Raw genomic sequence first — 26,714 nt, 5'->3', positions numbered from 1 at the left:
AAACTGCAAACGTCACAAATCTGTTTTAAGATTTAAACCAAAAACCCAGGGATCTAAAGGGACAAGACAATGACCGATAAAAATTGATGTACATCCCCAACGATGTTACACAAAATTAACCCTGCTGTAGATACCATTAAGTGGTTGAAATGTTTGAACACGCAACTTTATGAACTAATCTTTGGGGATATAAATATAATAAACAGGCCAATGCCCCCCCTCCCTCTACCAAAAACCAGTGTTATTCAGTTTATGATTTAAATTAATTGAATATTTAGTTTCCCTGAGCATGTAAGGAAGAATAGTGAAGGTATTCTGCTTGATATTTATACTCTGTAGTGGTAGGTTTGACGGATAGCACTCTTTGCATTCTAAAATAGTATTGGGTTAATTGTAGAAAATCGTAGTTTTTTATTCTTATACTAGCGGCTTCGCCCCTAGCCTCTAGGGGCTTTGCCCCAAGAGGTTTGATCAACCTAATTTTTGTATTTTAGATTTAAAAAGAAAAAGTAAAAAAAAAAATTTTTTTTTTTTGGGGGGGGGGGTATTTTTCATTTTTTGGGGGGGTTGACTTTCTATGTGAAAAGCTTCTTATATGTCCAGGGAAGGTTAAAAACCTTTTAAGGATAGGGTACATCCATCCCCAATCCCTTGAAGATAAATATCCAACAGAAAAAAAATAACCCCCCTCTTCAAAACTAAAAACTAACCCCCCTTCTACCCTCAAGTGCCCCTACATTTGCATAGGGGCAAAAACTGTAGTCAATCCTTATAATAAAGTAAAAGAATCTTTGTCTGTCTGTGTGTCTGTCTGTTTGTCTGTCTGTTTGTTTGTATCGAATGATCTCGCTAACCGCTGAACCGATCGGGTTCTCCTTAACTGTGTAGCTTCTCATAGGTACCGGGAAAGTTTGTAACTATTTTGGGGGAGGGTCTACCACCCTCCAAAGAGAAATCGCCCCTAGAAAAAGAAATACCCCCCTCCCCCCAAAAAAGTTCATTTCTTTTAACTAAAATTAAAAATGGGGGGGGGGGGCAACCCCCACCCACCAATATTTTTTTTTTACTTTTTTTAAATTCTAAAATAATAAATTCGGTTATCAAATTCGACTCTCCCCTCCTCAAGTGCCTTCAGAGGCCTCTAGGGGCGTAGCCGCTAGTATATAATACACAAGAAAATATTATACTATAGTATGTCCAATAAGAATGGTATCTAAAGAATTTACTACAAATTGTTATTATATGTAATACGAATATTTCCTAAGAAACTTATGATATACACTTGTACAGTGTTTTAAAGCGAATCTCCTCTACTTTTAAAATGTGTCTGTAAAGCTCGGATTTTTTACTCCATTGCATTGGATTAGAAACCATTTAAACAAAAACCCATTAAATACTCTTAAATAATATATTTTGAAAACAGTAGTTTTTCTATGATTTTGATACCTCTTGGTACAATTATTGCTATATGGTTAAACGTCCTCAGACAACTAACCCATTATCTGGAAGTCTTAACTGTGCATGGTAATGTGTTGTGCCTGTTTTGTGCCGAGGATTTTATACTATTCTTAAAACCTGACATCTGCAGCAGATGTACACCTTTAGGGGCGTCGTAGCTCAGTGGTAACGCACTGAGTTACGGTGATGAGAGTTCGAGTTCAAGTCCCCATGTGGCAACTCGAATTCTCAGTTGAACATATTTAAACAACTTTCCCTGGTTGTGTAAGAAGGGAGATTATTAAGTGGTTTGGATACTTAATAGTCACGTACATAATATCTGTACAACCCTTATCCCAAGCTCCTCTGCGGAGAGCGTCATTCATTACGGTGACCTAATTTTGGGACACCTGCCATACTCGGCGAGGGTGAGGTAATAAAGAGTAGCTCCCTTGAGACAGCGGGTCAAGGCATAATGTACTTGGGCGTGGAGCTTGATATCCCTCATGGCTATACAAAAGTGTCTCGTCCTTCTCCATGACTACTTAGGTCCAAACACTAAGAAGCTATGGCTACACAAATACACACACATGTACACCTTTGACCATCTTCACATAGTTTTGGCCGAGATTCGATAGTGGAAAAGGTGATTTTGCACCTGAATGAACAAGAAAATGTTGCCATGTTTGTTCTTCAGCCTCCAATTTTGTCAAACTTCTGTATCATGCAAAATTATTCCGGGATCTTTAGGGATAAGACAATGAATAAGAAATTGATAAACAAAATTATTGTTTGAAAAGTTTGGAACCCAAAGAATAATAAGAATATGATTACGTTGTTATAAATCTTTAAGAACAATTGTAATGGGTTATTTACAGTCCAGTGTACCCTCCCTCCTTAAAAATTATTTGCGAGATACTACTGCTCTACAACTAGGGTTTGTCCATACTTCAATCTACTTACAAAATTACGGTGATGATAATTCTTTCTCTAAGAGTGCCTGTCGATCACTGACACCCCACCCCCAATCGTTTTGTATAAAATAAAGGGAAAATAGAGGGTTGGGGCGGGCCGGGGTGGGGGGGGGGTGGGGGATTCTATATCTAATAAAATTAGAGTGCTGTTAGAGAAAATTTGCACATTTATAATTTAAAGTTATAATTTTTTGCGCTGTTCCTGAAGTTTTGTACAAGACATTCAAGCCCGGTACTATCAGTGGACGTTCCTCTGAAATAAAGATTAATGAAATTAATATAGAAAGTCTAGATCATCAAATAACAACACAGTCATTAAATTATTAGTTAGGAAGTTATTTTTGGTTGGTAGGGACGGTTCTGAAGAGATTCTAGTATACAACTTGCTTTGACTGTCGGTCCGTCGGATTGAAACATAAAGTTTAGTGATTTTTATCAGTCCTAATATCTTTTAATTCTTTAAACATTTGATTGACAATTTATTTGTCTGTTCTTTAATCCATGATTTTTTTGTGCTTCGCTATATTGTTATCAAAATGAGTTTTTTGAGTAGTTTAGTGATTTAGATAGATTATTTTAGAATTTATAAGATAGCTTATATTAATATTAGGATACACAAGATTGTTATTGTATGCAAAGTAATTTTTAAGTAACCTCCAATATAAATAGTTTGTAAACTTTGTACTCTTTGGTTCAATTTAGTCTACAATACTTACTTTTAAGATGTTTACAGAATGTTTAATGAACTTTGGAATTAAAAGTTTTAAGATACATTTGAAAACCTTACAAAAGACCTACTGGCTTGTGGTATCATTTAAAATTCTCTAATACATGGGTAATGCATTGGCCCATAAACAGATACAACTATTTACCAAATAGAGTTAGGAATCGAAACAAATGTCGTGCAATCAAAGAAATGGTTGTCTTCTGGTTTGGTTATTACGAACTTGCTCCTCTAAGATTTCCTCATAAACTACAGCCCCAGCATTATACTGTACTAGTTCCTTTAATCCTAACCTCAAATGGAGGATAGGGGAGGTGAAAAATAGCTTTAAGCCATTAAGACATTAAAAAATATTACCTATTCAGACCAGTAATTTACAAGATATTAAGCTACTGGCAAAAAAAACTTACTACTTTATATTATTGGATTGTATTTTGAGGGTAAAGTAAAGTAACGCTATACAAATCCCAATACAAGTTTTTCATGGTAAAGTTTTGAAAATACTTTTAAAAATTTTGGATGGAAATGCAAATAATAAAGTTTATAAGATAAACACTCAACTTATTTTGGGGCAAGGATAATATCTATGACTAAAATTTGAAAATAGCTAACTGTCTTTTCATCTATAGACATGTAAACTCCAAAGAATGATTGAAAATTATACAATAGCAGTTTGATTGCAAATTTTTAAAATGCTTTGGTTAGCTTTTTTCGATTTAAAACAAAAATCATTCTTGTTTTACCTAGCATATATAGATCTCTATTTTAGAGAGAGGAGGGAGAAAATAGACTAACACCATTCCAGGAGCTATTGAGAAACACAATCAATCTATACTGTTTATTATAAAAATTTTATTTTTTTGCGAATACTTTTATCAATCTTGCACTTGATATGAAATCTTGGTTATAAGGATAACAAAGCTAAAATTAGTAGAATACAAAAATATATATTGTTAACAAGCAAAGCTTGTTCTATAAGCCGTTCAACCCTTCTATATATGTAACTGTGCTATGAAGTATAAAATATAAATATTAATTTGTGTAGGTTATAAATATTAAGTGAAGAAATGATCTATCCTCCTGTTAGTAAGATATTTTTTGTCTATTGAGATCTCACTAACCTCTGGACCAATTGAGTTCTCTATTTTAGAAATACCTCACATATTTCCCCCCACAGGATATTATTATAACTATGTATTTATATGGTTTAAGGCAATTTTTTCTGTCGAGCTAGTAAAAATAAAACGCTTACTTAATATTAATCTGTTTCAGTGTTTTCAGCATCCCCTGGGACGTTTGATGTTGGGCCATCAGGCTGCTTAGTTGGCTTGGGGTAACAGGACTTCCCTAGATAGATAGATAAGAATAGCTGGATTACTGCTAATATTGATATTCTTATTCTAATGATTTTTTTTGATGGGATAACATTAATATTTTAGAAGCAAATTTCAACAAATGCATTTTTAAACTGAAAGATTTTCTATAAATAAGGTATGTCGTCAAAAAGTCCAATCTTTTTATAGAAAGGGCAAAAATCTCAATATTGTGAAGTAATTGGTATTTGAGGAGTGTAAAAATATTTTACCCCCATTAAAATTTTTACCCCGAGAGTGAAATTTGCTTGAGGGAGGCAATTACACCCCTTTAAATGTATTGAGGGGGTTGAATACAGCCCCATATTCTGTTGTAGGGGTAAATACTACCCCAAAATATGTTGAGGGGGTTAGTTTCATTTTGTAAAAAAGTACTTACTTAATATATGTTTATTAAATAGTATGATGACATACTGATATTCAAATATTTTGTGGATAGTCGTTTCAATGATCTTTTTATCTATGCTTTCATGGATGCTGTCATTCTTGTATCTTAGATTTTAAAACTTTTGAAAACGCATTAAACTTTCACCCAATATATTATCGCAATTTTTGGACATTTGCATAATTTTATATGTGTAATTTTTGTTGCATAATAGAATATGTCTTACGTATAAACCAAATAATAGGAAATTTAAGTTTTGTTAGATGATTTTTTTTGCATGTGCGTTTGTTTAAATTTTATGATGAGAAAAATAACTTTGTCGATGTACTCAACCGTTTTGTTAAAGTTAAAAGTACATTAATTATGAAAAAATGAAATTACTCGAAAAAAGTCTAAAACCATCACATGACCTAGAGAACTTAATTAGTTAAGAGTCTTAAAAGACATTACATTTTTTTAAATAGGATATATACTGTGATTGCTTGATTAGTTTCTTTATTAGTTTTATTCATATTATGATTCAATAACTTAAAAAAACATTTAAAAATGGAATACCTGTAAAATATTTCCAAGAAGCTTTTGTCCTTCAGAACACTAAAAAATCAATTAAAATCAAAAGATTCTTTATTTTGGATCTTAAATAAAAACTACGCTTTCAAGATACGCTTTTAAATTGATATAATTAATTATTCCAGACATTAAAATCAAATTTCTACCATAGACATGAGGAGGCCAGGGTTAAACCAAACGTTTTGAGCCATGGCACACCCAACTTAAGACAAAACTTTTCGGGGGGGGGGGGGAATAATATGTACTATATTTTTAAAAATTTTGGGGTCTTTAGGCATCCCCAAATTTGCTAACCCGTTAACCCCAACTTCGCCTTAAACATCAATGACAAACATACTCAACCTGCTTACCTGGGCAAAATGAGTGGGTTTCCAACCAGCCCTTCCAATTACCATTCCTCCATGCTGTCCAGCTAATGCTGATAACCCCTAAATTATTATATAATAAGGAAAAATAGATAGGCAATGGTGAATGATTTTTTTGAGCCTATTTCAAAGAGTGTTTAATCAACAAAAATACTCTCTTCAGTCAATCAAAAAAAATCAATTAATCAATGAATATATCTATCTAACAATAAAGCTATCTATTTAATTATATATCTATCTATCTACATATTATCTACCTATGCACTATTCAAGCTATCTATCTTCTTTTATTTATATCTATATTTAGCTCTTCATTTATCTATTTATATTTGTATCTTTTATCTATTTAACTATCTGGCTGTCTGTATACCAATAAATATCAATATCTATCTATCTATCTCTACAATTAGCTATATATTAATCTAACTACGAATCCAACTATTTAACGATCTATCTATCCATCTATTTATCAATAAATCTATCTATCTATGTATCTACCTGGTTAGTGACCGCCCAGCTGCCCTCAATGTCAAGTGATTCCAGTAGCGGACAAACTCCTCCTCCTTAAATACAATGAAATAGCTTATAGTGCCTAATAAAAATTTTTACCTACTGGCCTATCATTGGTTATTTTTATGGTATGACATCATTTTCATTATGTACTATAAGCTGTTTTAAATACAATACATTACATATGTAAAACGAAGTAGACTGCAAACCACAAAAAAATAAGCAAATTCGAATTTATCAGATTTGCGGCTATTATATCCAATCCATTTTCATTACTTGTACTATAAATATGATATGTAGATTAAGATATATAAGTTGGAAGGAATTTTAATGTTAGAGGGAGATTTGAAATCTGCATCAAATTTTAAGGATTTTTTATAAAATTCGTTTTTTGTGTAATTCTTTATCTAAAAGCTGAAATACAACTTAGGTTAATTAATTTTGACCAATAGGATAGGTGGATTGGAAACTAACTGCGCTCTAATTGGTTGAATGATGTACGACACTTAAGCTTCTCCAATCAGAGCGCAGATAATTTTCAATAAAAGATGTCAAAATTAATTAACTTAAATTGTATTTCCGCTTTTAGATAAGGAATTATACAATTTTATAAAAAAAAATCCTTAAAATTTTATGCAGATTTCAAATCTCCCTCTAACATTTAAATTCTTTCCAACTTATATATCTTACTGTAGATGATTCTTTTGTTTACTAATATCTAATATCATTTTTCTAATAAGACAATACCAATGAAGCACAAAATATCCTTAAGGGATAAAATAGTTGAACTAAAAAGATATGCAAATCCAAAGAACTTTTTATTTTATACTTTTCTCCTTATTTTAAAGCAAGACTTTATAAAATTTAGGATTTTAAAGTAAAACCATTAAAAATTAATGGCGCAGCCGATAATGTGACGAACCTATATTTGTTTATTTATTTGGTTTCAGCTGTAAGGGAGTACTGATATGTCACAATTATAATGTAGATGCGCTACCAAAATTTGAAAGTAATTCAGATATATCTGAAAATATTAATATTCAAGGAAAAATAGTTTTAAAAGTTTTTATACAGTATAATGTTATATATGTAAGATAAGTTAAGAAATCTTCTAGACTAAGCAATTTTAAAACTTTTAAGATTTTTAAAACAAGGATAATAATATTTATATAGGAATAGATAACAAAATAGTTAATCATTCTTAATTGTAATATTATAATTTAGACTAACTCTACCCTGAAAAGTTAGGATATTGAAACAATGTTATTTTAATTAATGGAAGTGCCAAACATAATTTGATTGGAATATAATATATTTTAAGTTTTTTCCCATGAATTAAAATTAATCAAATTAAAAAGAGATAATTTTGTTACTTTTTATAGAGAAGCTTCTATTATCGAAATGTATAAAGTATAGAATCGGGATTAGAGAAAAGTATTGAATGAAAATTTCTGTAACATTATTGTTTAATTTAACTAATTTTCTTCTCAATTTAAAAGTCCTGTCACTCTAAAATAATATTTACGTTAGTCCGTCGGTCTGATTTCTTATGGGTTGCTCTTGTGGATGCTATTGAAAAATGAGTATTATAAAAATGTTACTCAAACAATATTCTAAAAACTATATTCCTATCCGTGGATATGTATTATGAAAGTTTGAAAAAGTTCACCACTTAAATTATCATTACATTTTCATCATAAATTTTTCAAGTCAAGGATATGCTAAGATATGAAATTAAGTTCATCAAGATTAGATAAAATTAAACATTTTATCCGTTGGGGGCATTTGGACGTGCCCTAGAATAAGAATGATATAGTGCCCTTTTTAAAATGACTTTTTATATGTTATTTTAGGTTAGGTTAGTTCATATTAAGTTAGGTGATTGCCCTACAGGGTTAGAGCCCCCCGCAGTGGATAGAAATAGAAGAAAAGCTACTGTGAAAAATACGAAGAATCGCCCCAAAAGTTGCGATGTTACTAAAGGGACTATACCCCCCTTTTATTATCAAGGAATTGTCAGAGCTGGATCTTTAAATCATTTTAGTGGTGAGCCAGATCGGGGTGAGCCAACTTTCCACCAATGAGAGCACAGCATTTTATGAAATGCCGCGCTGTGATTGGCTGAAATTCGACTCACCCCGATCTGGCTCACCACTAAGATTATTTAAAGATCCAGCTCAGGTTTCCAGGTTATAACTTATCCTTGTAGTAACGTTTTTATATGATAAATTCAACTTTTAGACTAATCAACCCCATCTCTTTAACTTTTAAGATTTTAATTTACATTTTACATGTAAAACTTAATTTATCGGTAAAATAACGATAAAAGGATAGAAGTAGACTGATAAAACTTTTTTTATAAATATATTTTGTTGTTACAAGCGGCTGGCAAATTTGTCGAAAATAGACAGAAAGTTTAAATTAGCTTTACATTACAAATAAAGTCATTTTGTTTATCTCAATTTGGGGGGGGAAAGATTATTTCATCTTCTTTTGTTGTACATGAAATTGGTCTTAAAATCGTGGTTTCTCATTAGTTGGCTTAAATTACTTTTATTAAATCTTGATTGTATGGAACTATCAGTATCAAATCTTATCAACAACAAAAAAAACTACAGAAAGGGTACTCCATATGGGATGTAAATAAATTTATCATCCATTGTCTTATCCCCTAAGATCCCTCTTTATATTTACCTAATTTAGCCAGAATTTCATCATCAGCAATGGCCGGCAGCACCAAAACTTTAAGCTGCGGAAATTTGTTGAAAATGTTCATCAACAAAAATTTCTCAGAAAAGTGGAGTTCCTGGAAGAAATATATTTTTATATTAATTAGTTGTTACATAATTGTAATTTTAACAAAAACGATTAATTCCGTTAGAAATGCAGTAAACAATTTTTCTGATAATGACAAGAATGAAAACATTCTTAAAAGCGAATCTATGAAATAAAACGTTAGAAACATAAACACATAAAAAAATAACAAAACTTAATGAGCAGAATATTAATTTAAAACAAAAATGTTCATATATAAACTGGTTGCAAAATTATGGTTCTGTTTAGGAACATACTTACAGTTTTGGACATGGTATTAGAGATACTTCGCTTAAATCATGGTATCTTATTGTCTTATGAATCATTGTTTTATAGACCAGATGAATAGGATACAAAAAAAATGTTGTCAAACGATTATAGAGTTGCTACGCTTTCTGAATAATGCCTAATTTTTACTGGAATCATTATTCAATATTTGAAATCGATAGCAAAATTCTAATTTGCCTAAATTATTGAAAAGAAGTTTGTGACGTATGGACGTTCAGACCCTAATTATAAAAAAGCTTTAAAAGTTTACAACGAACGTTAACAAATAAAAAGTAACATCGAATTTAAATTTAAGAAGTTTGTAAAAAAAAATGTTTATTTGTCGCAAAATTGCTTACATTCAAATTTAAATGCTAAGCTCGGACGTAATTACTTTTTAAGATCTTATCTATTTATTAGAGAGAAGTTTTGCTTCCATTTTAGAATAAAATTAAAAATTCATAAATTTAAAAAAGGATGCTATTTTCAGTTTCACAAAAAAAAAGAAACATATAATATTTATTGAGAAGGTACATTCTGTTTGTTTGTTAATCATAATGTAACTTTCAAAGCAAACTAAGATAACCACATTCATTAAAGCGAGGCTAAACAATAAGACAGTATACTGGTGATGCTGTGAGTATTGGTGCAAAAAATGGGGACATGATTCCAGTGACGTCATATTTTTCTTTCCTGAAAAAGGGAAGGGGGGAAGAAAATCTCTTCAAAAGAGATGGGGAAAACCCCCTTTTCTCCCATCCCTTTTTTTTCTTCCCCCCTTCCCTTTTTCGGGAAAGAAAAATATGACGTCACTGGAATCATGTCCCCATTTTTTGCACCAATACTCACAGCATCTATACTGGTAAACGAACATTAACAAGCACTCTCTTATTAATAGAACAGAATATCAAATGAAGTATTTTTGCTTTATTCCTCATTATTCAATCTCTGTTTCCCTGATTTTAGTACATAAATAATTTTAAATTGCAATATGTTAATTAATTCGCTGTAATTTAAAAACAAAAGTTTTGATGGATTTTCTGTAATAAATACAAAAGTTACAATTCTATCTTTTTGATAGCAAGATAATCTAAAATATATCAGGCATTTGTTGAGAATGAAGGTGGTATCTTGAACCACACAAATAGCCAAAAACCTGTCTAGAACCAATACTAAGATTCCCAAAAAAAACTATGCGCAGCCGATTTTGTATAATAGTCTATAGTACAACAATGTAGGTTCTTAGAAATAAAAGCTCAAGGTCCAAGACCGACTGAGGTTTAATGTTTCTTTTTAGAATCTGTAACTTCCATTAGTTTCGAAGTTATCAAGCTGGGACATTAAGAAGAACCCAAAGTTTTGAGCAATGGAAGATAGGGACAGTCCAAAGTCTTTTTCCACCTGACGATATATAAGTATTTTTAATCTTGTTTATGTGTTAAATGCTAGTCTAATGTCTAACTATCACTAATTATAAAATACCCTTATTAATGCATTTTTCTTCTTTAAAGAAAATTAAAAGGTTAAAGAGGGATATAAAATAGAAATTTGGAATACTAACCCCCTCCCCCCTTACCTATAATTAAAACTTAATTTTTGAAAAACAAGATTGGATTGTTATAGTAATGCACGAATAAGTTTCAAATATTTGCAATATCTTGCAAGAAGGAGCAGCTTGGATAGTAGATTCTAAATGTATTAGGAGTACTGTTAAATTTATTTTTATATGTCAACTTTCTACATCAAAGAACACACCGTGTCAACTTAATTAATGAAACATAATAGAAAAAGATAAATCATTATAGATTTATAAAAAAAAGATTAACAATTATTTTAAACAATACAAACAATAATGAGTCAATGAAGAATCCTCAAAATATTTCTTTGGAATTATTTTTTATAGCGCAGCAACTCTAAAACAAGGTATGACCGATATTAAGATAAAAAAGTGAATATGTTTCCGAATCCATATGCAAAGTGAGCATTAAAGAAAATTAGAAAAAAAACTGCAGTTTGCTTACAACATCTTAATACAGAAGTTTAGTGAAATTGTATTTGTCTAATATCAAAAGGATCTTTTATATATGGGGCTTTATATTCTAAAACAAAAATAACAAAAGAAATTATATATTTAGATAAAAACCACCATTATTGCGTCAAAATTAATTAGTTAATTCGAAATATATAAACCTTAAAACTATTTTATTTAAAATGTTTATTGTTTCCCTAAATTCTAATATCATGAATTAAATAACAATTGTATTTTTTCACCGAAATTTACGTTAATAAAGGTACAATTTTTTTTCGACTGAAACCAATTAATCTCATTTTTCGCCAGGGAAAAAATCTAAATAGGTGTCAGCAAAGAAAAATGCAATAAGTAAAATAACAGTTATACTTGACTGGTTAAAAGTTCGTGTGTTGGGGATCTGTTTCGTCTGCTAGCAAAATGCTTTCTGCTCTTTTGAAACGATTTTGCTGTGTTACTACTCCCGACGCTATTGGTTAATTTTCAGATATCCAATTAAGGGATGGGGTCATACAGTTATTTCACCCCTCCCCGTTTCTGTTTTATTCTAATGTCTGAGTAAGGTATATTCTTATATATTTTTTACCTGGAATTGGAAAATTGGCGTTCTGTAGCATGAAAACACAAGATTTCTTACTCCTGAAAAATAATATTTGTAAGCTTTCAGTTTTATAAAAATTTTTTTTTCTTTTTACATTAAAGGTTAAACTCATGCAAACTTCCAAAAATGATGAATACACAGCATTACTTTTTTTAAAACAATCAGACTATCTAATTCGGAGAACTTTAAATAATAAAAACTTTATATGAAATAGTGATAGTCTTAGGGGTGATTTTTTCTATTTTCAAACAACTAAAATCCAATGAAACAAGTTTTTTTTAGAAATTAATATCAAAATCGATTAAAACGACTTTTTCCTTCTTTTAGAGGCTAAAGGCAAAGCCTTATTTGTGATGGCAAAATTACAAAATGCTCTATATTTATAAAACTTAACTTCTATTTTGATTTGAAAATGTAAGCTAGATTACAGCTTCACTTTCATGTTTTAAATATATACATTTGTATATATAAATGTATGCATTGCACAACAAGTATGTCAACATCCATATAAGAAACAGAATATTATTTCAAATCTGAGCAATTAATGTAAATGCATGGAAAGGGGGAAATTAATTCAGTTCTATTGATCCAGCAATTCCAACAAATGTCAGACAACTTTTCGAGAATTTATAATTTATGATAACAACAACACCAAAAAGTGAAAAATTGATGGACACAACAATGCATAGGTCATCAGGTTTATATCTCAACTAGAAGTTGAGAAAATCACATTTTCCCTTGGCATCAAAGACAGACGGACAAGTGGACGGACAGAGTATCGCTGCTTCTAAAATATAATATAATGTGTACAATATCAATAGTAGAACCTGACAATAATGCATTTAATATTTTAATTTTTCTCGCTATTTTATTAGTGAAGCTTTCTTGAAAAGAAGTTAGAATCTATTTCAAGATTATTTCGCGTATAACAAAATAAATCAAAACTTCCATCAATTTTCCTTTTTCAGAAATTATACAGTTTCTGAGTTTGTCTGATTGAAAGGTTTAAATAGAAAATGGAATTAGGAAGAAATTCTTTAGAAGAAATGTTTTGTTTGTCTGCCCCTGCTTCATTAGGCATTTGTCAGGGGAAAATGGAACAGGAAATGACTAAAATAAGAACAAAAGATGGTTCATTTCAGAGAATTTTTTTTATCCCAGATTAATTTTTATTTTCTTATGAAAAACTGCCAATTATAGTATAACATTTGATTATTTTCACAATCATTTCAGGGATGTTTAACATTATTAATATTGGTTTGGATTTAAGCTTTAATAAAAGATTTATGTCTTGGGATAATTTTGTTTTGGTATGTTTTTAGGACTCTACCTATCTACCATCGTAGAGAGTGTTAGAGGAGCAATAGACCTATTCTCTGAGAAGCACAACCTTGTTGCTCTACCGGTTACAGAGATCTTAAGCTTTAGACACAAACAAGGATGGATGGACAGACATCCTCTTACTTTTATTTAGAGCGTAACAAGGATGGTGAAATATGTAAGAGGATAAGGTTCATGCTTGACTAGGATTAGACCAATGACTTTGCGACTATAATTAGTCTAGAATTGTATAAATCTTCCTTTCCTTATTCTTTGTGACTGCGACCTTCTAAACTTTCGGAGGTTAATGAAGGGTCTTACAGTACAGTAAATTTGGTTTTAACTCATGTTAAACAAATATTATAAAGGTTTATACACTAAGATGTGCAAATTATGAGATTCCTAAAACTGAATATTAATGAAACTTTTGGAACTAGTATTTTAGTAGTTGTTTGTCATTTAAACATGTGTACAATGTACATTCTTGGTCTACTGGGTGTCTATTATCTCTAAACTAGAACAATTAGTGACTGGCTGAATAAGAATCCTATAGTCCATTAACCTTGAAGTATGACAGCAAGGTTCAAGATAACATCACTAGAAATCATATTGTCATAATGGATTATTTGATAGTTTTAGAATTTAAATATAAGACGAGGCTTAAAGTAGTTAAGAGGATTTAAAAGGAAAATGTATAAATAATCTAAACTTTACAATCAAAAAATTCATTGATGCTCATTTAAACCTTTTAGGATAAACAAAATATCCACTTATGTAGATTAACGTTGTTAGTAAAATTATTTGAAACTGAAGTTGTGTAATCCCAAAATGAAGATTTTCCCACTGATTTTAAGCCAACCTTATTTTAATTTGCCATTTTCCTATGACCTATTGTATCCCTTTCTTAATCTTTATATTATTATTTTCTTTTCTTTATTTTAGTTTTCTTTTGTAATGCCCCTTATCTATCTTTTCATTTGCTTCTTTTGAAGCAAAACTTTTCTATAGTTATAGTCTGGACGTCATAAGAAGAAGACAATTTACTCTCATTAATCACAGGTCCTCATTTTAACTTAAAAACAGCCATTATTGGCCTATCCTTTAGCCTGAGATGTATTTGATATTGAACAGAGATAATTCTGCTGAGTAAATAAGCAACTCTCAGGTGTCATAAGGGATAAGACAATAGATGATATTTGATTTACATCCCCAATTGATGATAAACATATTATTCCTTCTTATTATTTTTGGTAAATGAGGGGAGGTATCAGTGATCAACAAGCACTTTGTGTGAAGAATTATATCCAATATTTACATTCCCTTCCCCCTAACTATCATAGAATTATCAAGCTTACAAGACTATCCCTGTGTGGGGGAAACTGACCTGACATAATTGAATGAAGCAGGTGGAGAAACTTCATTCTGGCGTCCTGGTGCCAGTGTAGATCTGTCCATACCTGGATAGATAGATATATAGATAGATAGATAGTCCTGGTGCCAGTGCAGATCTGTTCATACCTGGATATATAGATAGATTGTCCTGGTGTCAGTGCAGATCTCTCCATACGTGGACAAGCACAGATAAATAGATAGATTGATATAGAGATGGATAGAGGGATAGATAGAGGGATAGAGGGATAGGTAGATGGATAGATAGATAGATATATAGTTTGTTGGATAGATAGATGAATAGCTTCATTTGTAGAAGGTTAGATAGATAGATATTTTTTGGTTAATTGAAAAATTATTGAGAGGAAAGTTTGAAAGAGGACAATAAAATACAAATTGATAAAATTATTATCAATTTTTCCCAAAGCATTATAGGTTAATTAGTCTATCATTATTGTGGGAATATTTATCCATTGTCCTATCCCTGTATACCCACAAAGTTTAGAACTCACCTCTACTGTATTCATATTAGGAGAGTATAGAATCTCCGCCAGTGAAGATATTAGAATTGGAATTGTGGATGAATTGTACGGTGTTACTCTAAAATGGATATAGATTAACTGGTTATTGTGACAATGAAATTTGTCGTCAATTTAGGTTGCTAATATAATCCTCAGAGATCAAAAAATCCGTTCCTCCATGGTTCTATTAGGTAATGGGTTAGATAAACGCCCCAACAAGAATATGCAAGGTTTAGGTGGAGGAAAAAAACTTTTCTCCAACCCTCTTTTATTCAATTAATTTTTTCAAAATGATTTATGTGGTGAATATGAATAATGATATAAGCAAAGAATCTTTATAATTCAAATTTTAAATTTACCTGGAAGCTGATCTCAGGATGCCCTTGACTGTAGTTTCCAGTAGGTCCTGACGGATCAGAGGTGGTAATATCTCCAACCATTCTCTTAAAACAAGAATAATTTTCATATGCTGTAATAATGTTGTTTACATAAATTCTTGATTTACCAATACACAATTTCCGCTTTGTAGATTAGAATTATTGGGGGGGTTGAGGGTAGTTTTGAAAATATCTTTAGTATTCTGTTTTCTCTTTCAACATTTCAAAACTGTTTCATAACAATATATCTATAAAGGCAGACAATAGTTTAAGGTAAGAATTTCTCTCTCTTTCTCTCTCTCTCTCTCTCTCTCTCTCTCTCTCTCTCTCTCTCTCTCTCTCTCTCTCTCTCTCTCTCTCTCTCTCTCTCTCTCTCTCTCTCTCTCTCTCTCTCTCTCTCTCTCTCTCTCTCTCTCTCTCTCTTTATCTTTCTAATGCTGTTAAGTTTTACCTGATTCCTCTTTCAACAGGTTCTGGAATATAGATTGACTGGAAGTTTAATGTTCCCCGCCATACTGTCTCAATAACCTATGCAAAACAGTAATTTTTATGTGAAAAATGTGAAAAGAAAATATGTTTTTGTTTTTTGTAGCTGTCTTTAGTGCCCTGTAAAAATGGATGGGGATAGATGACAATGCTTTTGGCCTACCTATTCTATTAACATCATAATATACCATCTCCATTTCTTTTCTAGGGGGTTTCTTTCCCCCTTCCCTTTCTCTTTCCCTCTAGAATATGTAAGCAAAATGTTGTGACATTTATCCCCATTTTCCCAGTGCACTAAACACAACTACGTTTTTTTTATCTATAAATGATATCTGCAATTTTTTCAAACCTTAAACGTTAAGTTGCAAACTCAACAAAATTTATCAGAATATTCAAGCTACTTGTTTTTCAGATAACCAAGGGAAAGTGAAGAATGGGTGCATGAAAAAGTAGGTTGGAAGAAAGTTTTCAGTTGAGTTTAACCAAAAGCCTGGTTTCTTGTCCTAGGCTAGAAATAATTTAAAAATGGAATACTTGTAAAATGTTTACCTTCTCTGAAACTTGTTGAACAACAATCTCCCTACAAAATATATATACCCATTAATATCAATTAACAGCATTAAAAAAATAAGGGTTACAAGGAGCCATAAAGAGCGAACTTATACCATAATGGTTAAGTTATTATTTTTATTTGATATTTTTCAGTATCAAAGGTATTCTATAGGTAGGCACTTAAAACAGAAAGTAAATGTGTCCTTAGTCTAAGTGTGCCGCAAAATTTTAGATTCTAGAGATATTGTTACTTAAAAATGAGCTAAAACTTCCAGAGCTACTAAATAATGTACTTTTAAACTAAAATATCAAAACTCTCCCCTTTAGAGATTGTTTAACTGCCCCTCCATTAATACTTTAATATTACACATTTTACCATTTTATAGCTGTTGTATATTTAATGAAACATCCAAAAATTAAATCTAATTATAATTTTGTGTTTGTCTCTCTGAATGTAATGAAAAGGGATTATCAGATTCTATTTTATAATTGCAGATAATTGACATTCCTATTATCTTGTAGGTCAAGCTTTAAATTTAAAAATTTGAATTTAATTTTACAATAAGATGTTTAATTCACATTAGATGTTTGATATACAGGAGTTTTTGATTGGTCAGTGCACTATATGAACAGGGCGTTTACAAGTGGTTTGGCATATCAGGACAAAACTATGGCCAACTCCTTATTCCAGCTTCTTGTTCAAAACCTGCCTACACTACAGTATGAGAAAAAAACAAGTCAGAATATTATTAAACACATATATTTGAGAATGCAAAACACAAAAATATAATCCAAAAGTTTGTGGACCTAAATCAATGGACTATTATTTCAAAATCTGTCTTTATTGCAATTTTAGTAATTACTTGATTAGCTTCTTATTTTTGAAAAAGTTAAGCATGAGAATACAAAGTTCAAAGAGGCCAATGACAGAGAGCCCAAACCAAAGACCCAAACTGCTTCCAAAGTCAATCAAAAAGTTAGTGAAATGATACGTTACTATTTTTCCATTGTATTGAACATAAGTATTGAAACTTAGCTTGATTTGGTTATCCGTTTGGCCATAAGCTCGTATTCTAGAGTTAAATTTCTTTTCAATGCAAGGTTTGGAGCAAACATTTTCAAATGTTGTATCTTCTTGTTGAATAATTTGCATAGCCTTTACATAATAGCCATCAGTTATGGAAATTGTTTTGTTCTTGCACTGGTCCTTTTTGGATAGCCAAGGTGGGTTGCAACCGATTTCAGGTTTGATCCAGTTATGCACTTCATCATCAATACAATTTTCAAATTGATCATTTTCATAATGAACACAACCTCCTGAGGTTCTAGGATCCTTGTTGTTGTTTATGATTACATCAATTACATACCAAACTGTTATTTTTTCACTTGAGACTATCTTTTCACCAAGCTGAGAATCTATGTTCAGAGAAAAATAAGATCTGATGGTCATATCTGATATATAAACTTCCAGTAATTTTCCTGATCAAAATGATTATAATTGAAAGGAAACTTTTAAGCCCTTGAAGGAAATTGAAAACAAGAATTATCACGGAACTAAAATTCTCAAATTGCACTGCTAAATGTATTTACTGAACATAATGAAAAATAGTGTTATTGGTTTAAAAACTTGCCTTGGACTTATTAGAAGTTAAAGATTAGCGTTGCATTTTGAGTATTTTAGTTGCTTTATAATTATCATTTTAAATTTTCTGCTTAAAAGTTTTGCGTTATTTATAATCATTTTGTTCCTGATAAACTGACAATACTCAGAATGCCTGTTATATCATAGTTCTCTAGCTGCCTACAGTATCCAGAGAAGCCAATATAGAATTTTCTCTTTAGATCCTTGTTGTAATTTTTACTGTAAAATTTTCCATCTTTAATCATGCTAACTGCCAAATCTGCATCACCATCCAAAACATATTCCAATAATTCTTCATAAGTTTTGTTCATATCTAATCCCCATGATAATTTAGAGGTGCCATTATCTTTTTTTATGCCCATTAGGAAAGTAAGAGTGTGGCCGGTCAAATTGTATGAAAATCCAAGTTCTTGCACCTTAGATTCATTCACTTGATCTTGCGGACAAATAGTTATAACAGGAGGCTCAATATTTTGCAATATGCCATTTTCTGTGGTGTCAGCTACCTGAGGGTACAACAGATTGAAAGTACTTATGCCTATCTGGTACACAAAGACAAGAGTAGAAACTATGAAAACTAATTTTCTTAACAATTGTTCAGTTTTGTATTTCATGTTTAATGTTTCAATATGAACTAACTTTCTTTAGCCAAGTTGTACAGTTTACTACAATAATTAAATCGATTACTGATATACATTATACATAAATGATAATTTATTGGTTTTTATTGGATTGTAAAGTGTTTTTATAATATTGAGGAACTGTGTGTACCGAAGGATCTTGCTAACCTCTGAACCGATATGGTTCTCCTTTTAATTCTTACAGGTCCTAGTTAGGTTATAACTATTTTGCGGGAGGTTACAACCACCCCCCAAAGAGAAAACGCAACTAAAAAAATTCCCTTCCCCCTAAAAAAACTAAAATTGAAAATGGGGGGGAATATGACTTTTCAGGACGGGGAGGGGAGGGGGGTTGTGGTCGATCAGTGTTATGAGATATTGCAAAAATTATATTATTTACAATAAAAATATTTGACATTTTAGCATAATTTATAATAATCAAACTGTTATTGAAAAATAATTTATTTTCGACAAATATTTTTACCTAAAATTTACAAAAATGATAATACTTAGAAAATTGCGTATGGTAAGGAAACTTGGAAATTATACTAACTTCCTTTTTAAAATCTATTTTTAGTTTGTCATTGTTCATTTTTCCTTCTAATTTATTAAGCTTTGCTTCTATGCATTTTTTTTTTAAATACTAGCGGAGTCAAAAGGGTAGGTAAGGGGCAGAAAATAGCCCTAAATCATTCCAAGAATTGAATTTCAAATCAAATTTGCCTAAAACGATCCGAGGTACTCTGTAAAATTTTTCTATAATGGAGAACTCAATCAGATCATTAGTTATTGAAATCTTAAGCTTCAGACCCCAAAAGCTTAATACTTTGTAATGATGTTAAAAGTTATTTAACAAAATTTCGATAATCATAACTGGCAGAAGATTATTTTCTTGGGGTTCTATCCTCTTGACCTTGTTCTTAAAATTGTAATATTAAATTCAGAGAGTAAATATTTGTCGTTTCTAATCTTAAGAACCTTGAATGTTTTTATTATTTTCAAGATAATCCTTTGGTTTTAATGGAATTATTTATGCACTGCTACCTCAAATTCAAAATATCCGTCTATTCAGCTACCTGGCCGTTAGAACTGTTGAAAAAAATATTAATTTTTTTTGGGCTGTTTATCTGAACAATTAACTACTAATCTATAACTTCATTTTTATGTACTTTTTTATCCTTGTGTTTAGTCTATCCCAGGTTTGACAGATTTATCTTTAAAATTATGTCAAGGGTATTTTATTTTTGAAGAATAATTTAGTTTAATAGAAGATAAATTGTTTTCCACTATAGATATACCAAACATTTCATTTATATCGATTGACAAAGAGGGACATTTTTTCGCGTAATTCTGTAAAGTTGGGGTTGTAGTCAAATGCTCTTATTAAGTCAAACTTTTCTTAATTATGGATCATTTCATTTCTATACATTTGATTATAATTCAGAACACTTCGACTTAATCAGAGCCTTTGACTACAACCCAACACCCAACTTTACATAATTACGCGAAAAATGACCCTCTTTGAAGCTCAATAAGAAGATTCTTTTGGTGTTAAGCATTTTTTCTTAGATAATCGTAACTGGACAAAGTGTCTCCAAAATCAGCTATGTGACGTCATAAAAATGAGTTATTTTCAATTTCATTCAAGAGTTTTCTTTCCCACTTCTCCTCTCATCTCCCTCATTTTAATGTCGTCACATGGCTGATTTTTGAGACACTTTGTCCAGTTACGATAATCGATACCGGGAGCATTTTACCGTTAACTGGACCTGATCCACTTATCCTAGTATCACCTACCTGAGAGTGGCTGGCTGGCTGTGGAATTTTTCTATTACTTCATAAATCATTTTTTTGGTCTGAAAATTTTGGAAAATGTTTTGGTAGATAAGCAAATACTTTACAGGGATAAATGGATGCTAAACATAACCATATTCAATAATTAATAAATTGGGGGGGGGGGGGGGGTAGGATAAATAAGATTATAACCCCCATCCCCCAGATTTTCAGGGCTTTAGATAAATTGCATGACAGGTAAAGTTAAAATTTAAAAAAAAAATAATGGCACAAACATGCAACTTTTAGTTAAAATGAAATGGGATTTATCTATCCTGGGGGGCTGCTGGTAAAATCCAGATAAATCCAAGTGTAACATGTAATATCTTGTGATGTCAATTAGTGGAATTAATAAATACCATGTCATACAAGTGCATTTATGTAGGTCTATAAAAACTAGTAAACTACATTTTTAAGGAAATGTTGATATTTTTTGCATTGATGATTTAGTTACTAAAACCGACAATGTTTTGCCTAAAAAAAGTTGTTGACAGTTATACATGGCACCAAGTGCCCAGCACCTGGAGCGTTCTGATCACTTTGAACGGCTGTAAAAAATATTCAGCTGTAATGTTCTTTTGTTTCTTAGTCTACAGAAAACTTATTTAATGTCATTAAGGTTTTTTAATTTTTTTGTATAATTGATGCTACTCTTTAAGTGTCTGTTCGTTCTTCTGACTATACAGATACACCATAATTATTTAGTAGCTGATCTTATAAAACTATGTAAATTATAGAGAAGCTTTGCTACGTAAGGAAATGAAGTATTCTTATACAAGATGGTATGTCGATATTTTAGAAGGAAAATCAATGATACTTATAAGCTTATAAATATTTTTATTCTATATAATATTCATTAGAGATATGCGTTAAATAACAATAATAAAAAGTAGCCTTGTTCAAAAATGTTATTTAGAAATGAACAGACAAAGTATAAGTTACATAAGACACAAGTAGATTTAAATAATTCAGTAGTTTAGAAATCAAATGTTTTTTCATTATATTATAGACGCCAAGACAGTGATTTATAGATTAGTTTTTGGCCAGAGAAATCTTCACAAAAAAATAAGTTAACTTTCTTTAATAGCAGCCAGATTAATCCAATAAGAGCATTAATTATCGACGGATGATTAGTACTTTTCTGGGAAGTTTGATAAATGTCTTAGGTTTTAGGCTATTTTTCTGCCCTCAACTTGATGTTAAGGGCAAATCAACTTGTCCTATTTAATGAGTTAGTAAGATTCTTTTGTCTGTTTTCTAATTCTTCAACTAAAGGAAGCTTCAAATAGGTCCTAGGATGTTTTTTAAAGTTTTGGGATGATTTAATGCTATTTTCTGCTTTATCTGACCTTCTTATGAAGAACTCATATTTGCTAGGGTCGCAACCGCTAGTCAATATATGAAGCATCTATAAATCACTTAACAAATATTGCTGTTTCCAACAACTTTAGAGAAGTAACTGCACTTTTAACAACACTTTTTAAAGTAAAACATCACATAACAGCGTAATAAGACTGAACAATGCTTTAAAAAGAGCATATGACCGCTCGGCTATCACATTTGACACAATTTTAGAAAGTAAGAAATATTCTAAAGAAAAATACAAGCAGTAAAAACTTATCAACTCTATATCCATATTTATATATGTTTTATCTAAATTGATAATGTTTTACAATTCTGGAAGTGGTTTTCATTTGTTTCTGTTTTTTTAAATAAATTTCTCCCTTTATGCACTTCATACGGAAGTAAATAGATTACTTTTTTAAGTGTACGCGTTTTTAACTTTAAAATTGCTCACTAAAGTCATTTTAAATTTAGTATCACAGAAACATTTTTTGTTAAAAAATACTTGTTATTGTTTTGGATAAAAATCTGTAGAAACCGCCTTTAGTCATATGTTTAGACGAAGTTGGCCTGCTTAGCTACTAGGTAGAAACTCAAGAAAAAAACGGAGGAAAGGGAAAGAGACAAATAGGGAAAGAAGGTAAAAAGGGGAAAGTCTTTTATTGTTGTTGTTGTTTTTGCGCGTCAGTGAAAGGAGAGCAAAAGAGAGCTTTTATCTGAAACTTTTGATACAAATTACCACATGCATGTCTATTTTTAAAAAAATTAAAATATAATGGTTTAAAGCACAGCAAATCTATACATTATATTTGTTTTTTATTGGCTTTTATATATACAAAAGTAATTTATTCATATGTGTTAAAGGGGGGAGGGTATAACACTAAGCCTCTCAACTCCCAATAAGGTAATGATTAAAAAAGAACTTTTGGATTATGAAAAGAAAATGGAGTAGCAGGTTTTGTCGTTTTTTCACAGTAGCTTTTCTCGTATTCCTAGCTCCTTGGGGGGGGGGGGGGGGGGTTCTGACCCTGCAAGGCCTATTTCCTAACCCTGCAGGAAATTCGTTAACATTTACCGTAACTAAAATACGACAAAACCTGCTACTTTGTTTTCTTTCCATGATCAAAAACTTTTTTTTTCAAAACAATTGGGTGTAGGGGATTTCTGTGCTCAATTAAACATTTTGTGGAAAATACTTCTGTTAGGATATAAAGTATAGAATAGTTATTTATGGCATTGTATTATACACAACTTTCCACAGATAGTAAATTATTAAATAATAAGATTATTAGTTACAATTTTGGATTTTTTTTTCATTATGGCTAAGAACAGGTTCTCATTCAGAAGAAATTAATTGGATTCAAAGCCATGCTAAAAAGCTTGTCATTTTTGTTACTACTTGAAATAGTTTACTTAATGATTCTTAGGAAAAGCACAAACTATTATGAAAGCATAAATATTAGTATTTAATTTGAAAACAGTGTTAAGTTGTTTTGAGTTTGTAACTAATTTCATAAGCCAAGTTATGTAAAATATGCATAAACTATTTTCTCAACTTTTCCTTGTTTACCTCACATTTTTGAGCAAATTTAGAACTAACTTTCAAATCAGAAAGTAAAGTCCCAAAGATGTAACAATTCTCATCTAAAATTAATTTTAAATATTTAAGTTGAAGTAATTGTTGTTATGAAACTTACTTAGGTGTATGGATGAAAGTTAGATTTTTGAACAAACTAATCTTAATATGAAATAATACAGGAGCTGTTCAACAGGTTATAAAAACAAACACATTGGTCAGACACAAGGCACCTAGAACAGTGTTTAAAGGAACCCTGCAAGAAATACCGCGCTTTAACTGCTTAAAGCCTGCCACAGGTAGACCAAATACCCAAAATTTGAAGCCTCCAGCTTCAATAACAATAAAGTTACAGACATTTCAAAATGATTCTTTTAGTACAACGGAAATTTTGAAAGATTTCCAATGTACTAAAAGAAAATTTCAATATTAAATTACATCGTCTGGAAGCAAAATTAAAAGCTTATCTTTGTCAGAATTTTAGACTGCCAGTAACAGATAACATTATTGCAATAAAAACGCCCTTTTTTATAGTCAAAATGTCTTTAAAAAATTCGGTTTAAATTGTGTTTGAAAGCGTAAAATCATAGCGAGAAAAAAATAAACTAATGTAACTAATACAGATGCTCAGCTGTGATTGGTTGTTCAGTGGACTTAGCGTAGACTCAGGCTTCTGATTGGCTGGAAATCCTAGAGGCTGGCATTCTCACGCTACAGTACGATCAATACATAGCACTGTAAACTGAATTTTTTTTAACGATTTTGACTATAAAGAAGATTGTTTTTATTGTATAGACGTTATCAGTTACTGGTATTCTAAATTTCTGCCAAAAATAACCTTATAATTTTCTTTCTAGGCGACGTATTTTAAAAAAGAAAATTCTATTATTAGCAATCAAAAACTTTTAAAATTTTTACTGAACTAAAATGTGATTTTGAAATGTCTATAACTTTTTTGTTTTTGAAGCTGGAGGCTTCAAATTTTGGGTATTGGGTCTACTCGTGGCAGTCTTTCATTAGTTGAAGCGGTATATTTCTTGCATGGTTCCTTTAATTGTTAAAATTGAACCGAAATGGCTAGACTCAAGACGTCCCAGAGGGAGATTTTAGCCCCCCTCCAATTAAATAATAATTTTGGCTTTTCATGCCATGGTTTAATACCCTTCTTTTAAATCAGATAATTTTGGAGTATTCAATTCCTCAAAACTATGTAACCTCCCAAAAACTATATTATTTAAGATACTAATTACCCATGCAAATTTTACCCTGGAGGAAAAAAAATTCTTCACACTTTGCGTACCAATTTAAGATTTCAAGTTAAGTGATTATTTAAGCACCCCTAACATAAAAAAAGGCATGCTTGTCAAACTTGTTTTTAAAAATTCAATCCATTGTCTTTTAGTTACTTTCAACTTTTGCAATTCTAAGATATGGGTAAGTTGGAAAATATTAATGACTCATTTCAAATTTTATTTTTTTCTTAATTCATATTGTAACCTAAAAAATTTTAAAAATTTTCAAAATCAAATGTTAATCTCATTATCCCTTTTCTAAAAGTTGTATGTATTTGTTTATAATACAATTGAAATTGTGTAGTAGATATAAAAATGTTGTAAAAAGCGTAACAAAAAGAATCAGCTGCGACCTATTTAGATTTTTATTATGTTAATTTATTTCGCAATAGACTCTGATGTTTTTTTTTAAAAAGACCGTTTAAATCATATATTTGCCAAAGTTCAATTAATTAAAAACTTCAAAATTGTAATGTAAAAGTTTCAATATTTCAGTTAAGATAAAAGAAATTAAAGAAGGGTACGAGACGAAAACATCTTCTACTCGTTCAAAAAGTAAACATTTATTCTATTTTAAAGTTAGTATGTTTTTCAACCTATTTTAAAAAAATTACACTATTCTAAGACATGAAGATATATTTCGATTTTAGCAATCATTTTCAATTTATTTTGTCTCTTGTAGAAGTGAATCAAGCAATATTAGCTTGGTCGTTTTATTTATTTATTCTGAAAGTAAATAAGGTGTAAATGATTACATCTGAAATACGAATTCTATCTGTCTGCCCCTCTATGGCATAAGATTATGTATTTTATTTATTCTGAAAGTAAATAAGGTGTAAATGATTACATCTGAAATACGAATTCTATCTGTCTGCCCCTCTATGGCATAAGATTATGTATCTATTTTCTAAAGTAACTGGATGTCTTTCTATCTTTAGAAAGAAAATATCTTGTTTCATCGACATGTGCCTCTTTACAGAGAAGCATCTCATAGGCCCTATTTTAATGGAGGAAGGGTAACTCCAACCTCCAAAGAGAAATCGCTGAAAATAAAGAGCTGAAGCTCCCCCTTACTTTTTTTATAGCCCTCCACTAATTTCCCCACATTTTAAAGTGCCCCTTGAGGCCTCAAGAGGAGTAGTTGCTAGTAGTTAAGTAAGTATCAAATGTATGAAAAAATATGGAATGAAATTTTCAAAGAGACTGGATTTTAACTAAGTTGGATTTATACATATAATTCTAGGAAAATGATCCTGCCATCTTTCAACTTTTGTCCTGTTTTACAAGAAAGTGCAGAAGACTTCTTAACAAGGATGACAACATCCACAATCATCAAAGCCCCAAAAATCATGGATCGATTGACGCAAAAAAAAATGTTTAAAGAGCAGTGGTCACAAAACAAAAATGAAATACAAAAATCACGAAACCTTACACATATCTCCTATTTTTTATTATTTATATTTGACTGACAGACCAACGGACCAAGTAAATTATAAACTAGATGCTCGTAAAGAATCTTTAAAAAAAACAGCAGTCTATCTTAAAAAAGCATCCAAGAAAACACATTTTTATAGCTTTAGACGACAATCAGCCAAAGGATAAAAAGAAGGGAATTAAAGATTAGCTTTGCTTCTTAAAAATCCCAGCACTCATTTGAAAATAATTACTTAAAATAAACAAAAAAAAGGCATTATTCCCAATCATCCTAGGATT

General features: G+C 30.8%; 1 protein-coding gene across 1 annotated transcript in view; it reads right to left on the bottom strand.

Moving 5' to 3' along the window:
- Positions 1 to 25,705, bottom strand: part of LOC145305230 (uncharacterized) — a 49,699-nt gene extending 23,994 nt beyond the window's left edge. The window contains exons 1-16 of the mRNA XM_080146819.1: positions 25,677 to 25,705; positions 20,754 to 20,814; positions 16,692 to 16,722; positions 16,108 to 16,184; positions 15,639 to 15,722; positions 15,271 to 15,358; positions 14,754 to 14,826; positions 12,035 to 12,087; positions 9,033 to 9,144; positions 6,327 to 6,391; positions 5,814 to 5,891; positions 5,449 to 5,487; positions 4,388 to 4,482; positions 2,617 to 2,664; positions 2,096 to 2,157; positions 287 to 371 (exon numbers count right to left, since the gene is read on the bottom strand). Of these exons, the coding sequence (XP_080002945.1) occupies positions 287 to 371; positions 2,096 to 2,157; positions 2,617 to 2,664; positions 4,388 to 4,482; positions 5,449 to 5,487; positions 5,814 to 5,891; positions 6,327 to 6,391; positions 9,033 to 9,144; positions 12,035 to 12,087; positions 14,754 to 14,826; positions 15,271 to 15,358; positions 15,639 to 15,722; positions 16,108 to 16,184; positions 16,692 to 16,722; positions 20,754 to 20,803 (1,040 nt within the window). The 5' untranslated portion in view covers positions 20,804 to 20,814; positions 25,677 to 25,705. The remainder of the gene's footprint in view (positions 1 to 286; positions 372 to 2,095; positions 2,158 to 2,616; positions 2,665 to 4,387; positions 4,483 to 5,448; positions 5,488 to 5,813; positions 5,892 to 6,326; positions 6,392 to 9,032; positions 9,145 to 12,034; positions 12,088 to 14,753; positions 14,827 to 15,270; positions 15,359 to 15,638; positions 15,723 to 16,107; positions 16,185 to 16,691; positions 16,723 to 20,753; positions 20,815 to 25,676) is intronic.
- Positions 25,706 to 26,714: the final 1,009 nt, after the last annotated feature.

Source organism: Acartia tonsa, chromosome 14 (genome assembly GCF_053477335.1).
Source record: "Acartia tonsa isolate MP-2025a chromosome 14, ASM5347733v1, whole genome shotgun sequence".
Taxonomy (NCBI): domain Eukaryota; kingdom Metazoa; phylum Arthropoda; class Copepoda; order Calanoida; family Acartiidae; genus Acartia; species Acartia tonsa.
The sequence above is the reverse complement of the archived record's forward strand: the minus strand, read 5'-3'. Positions and strand labels throughout refer to the sequence as shown.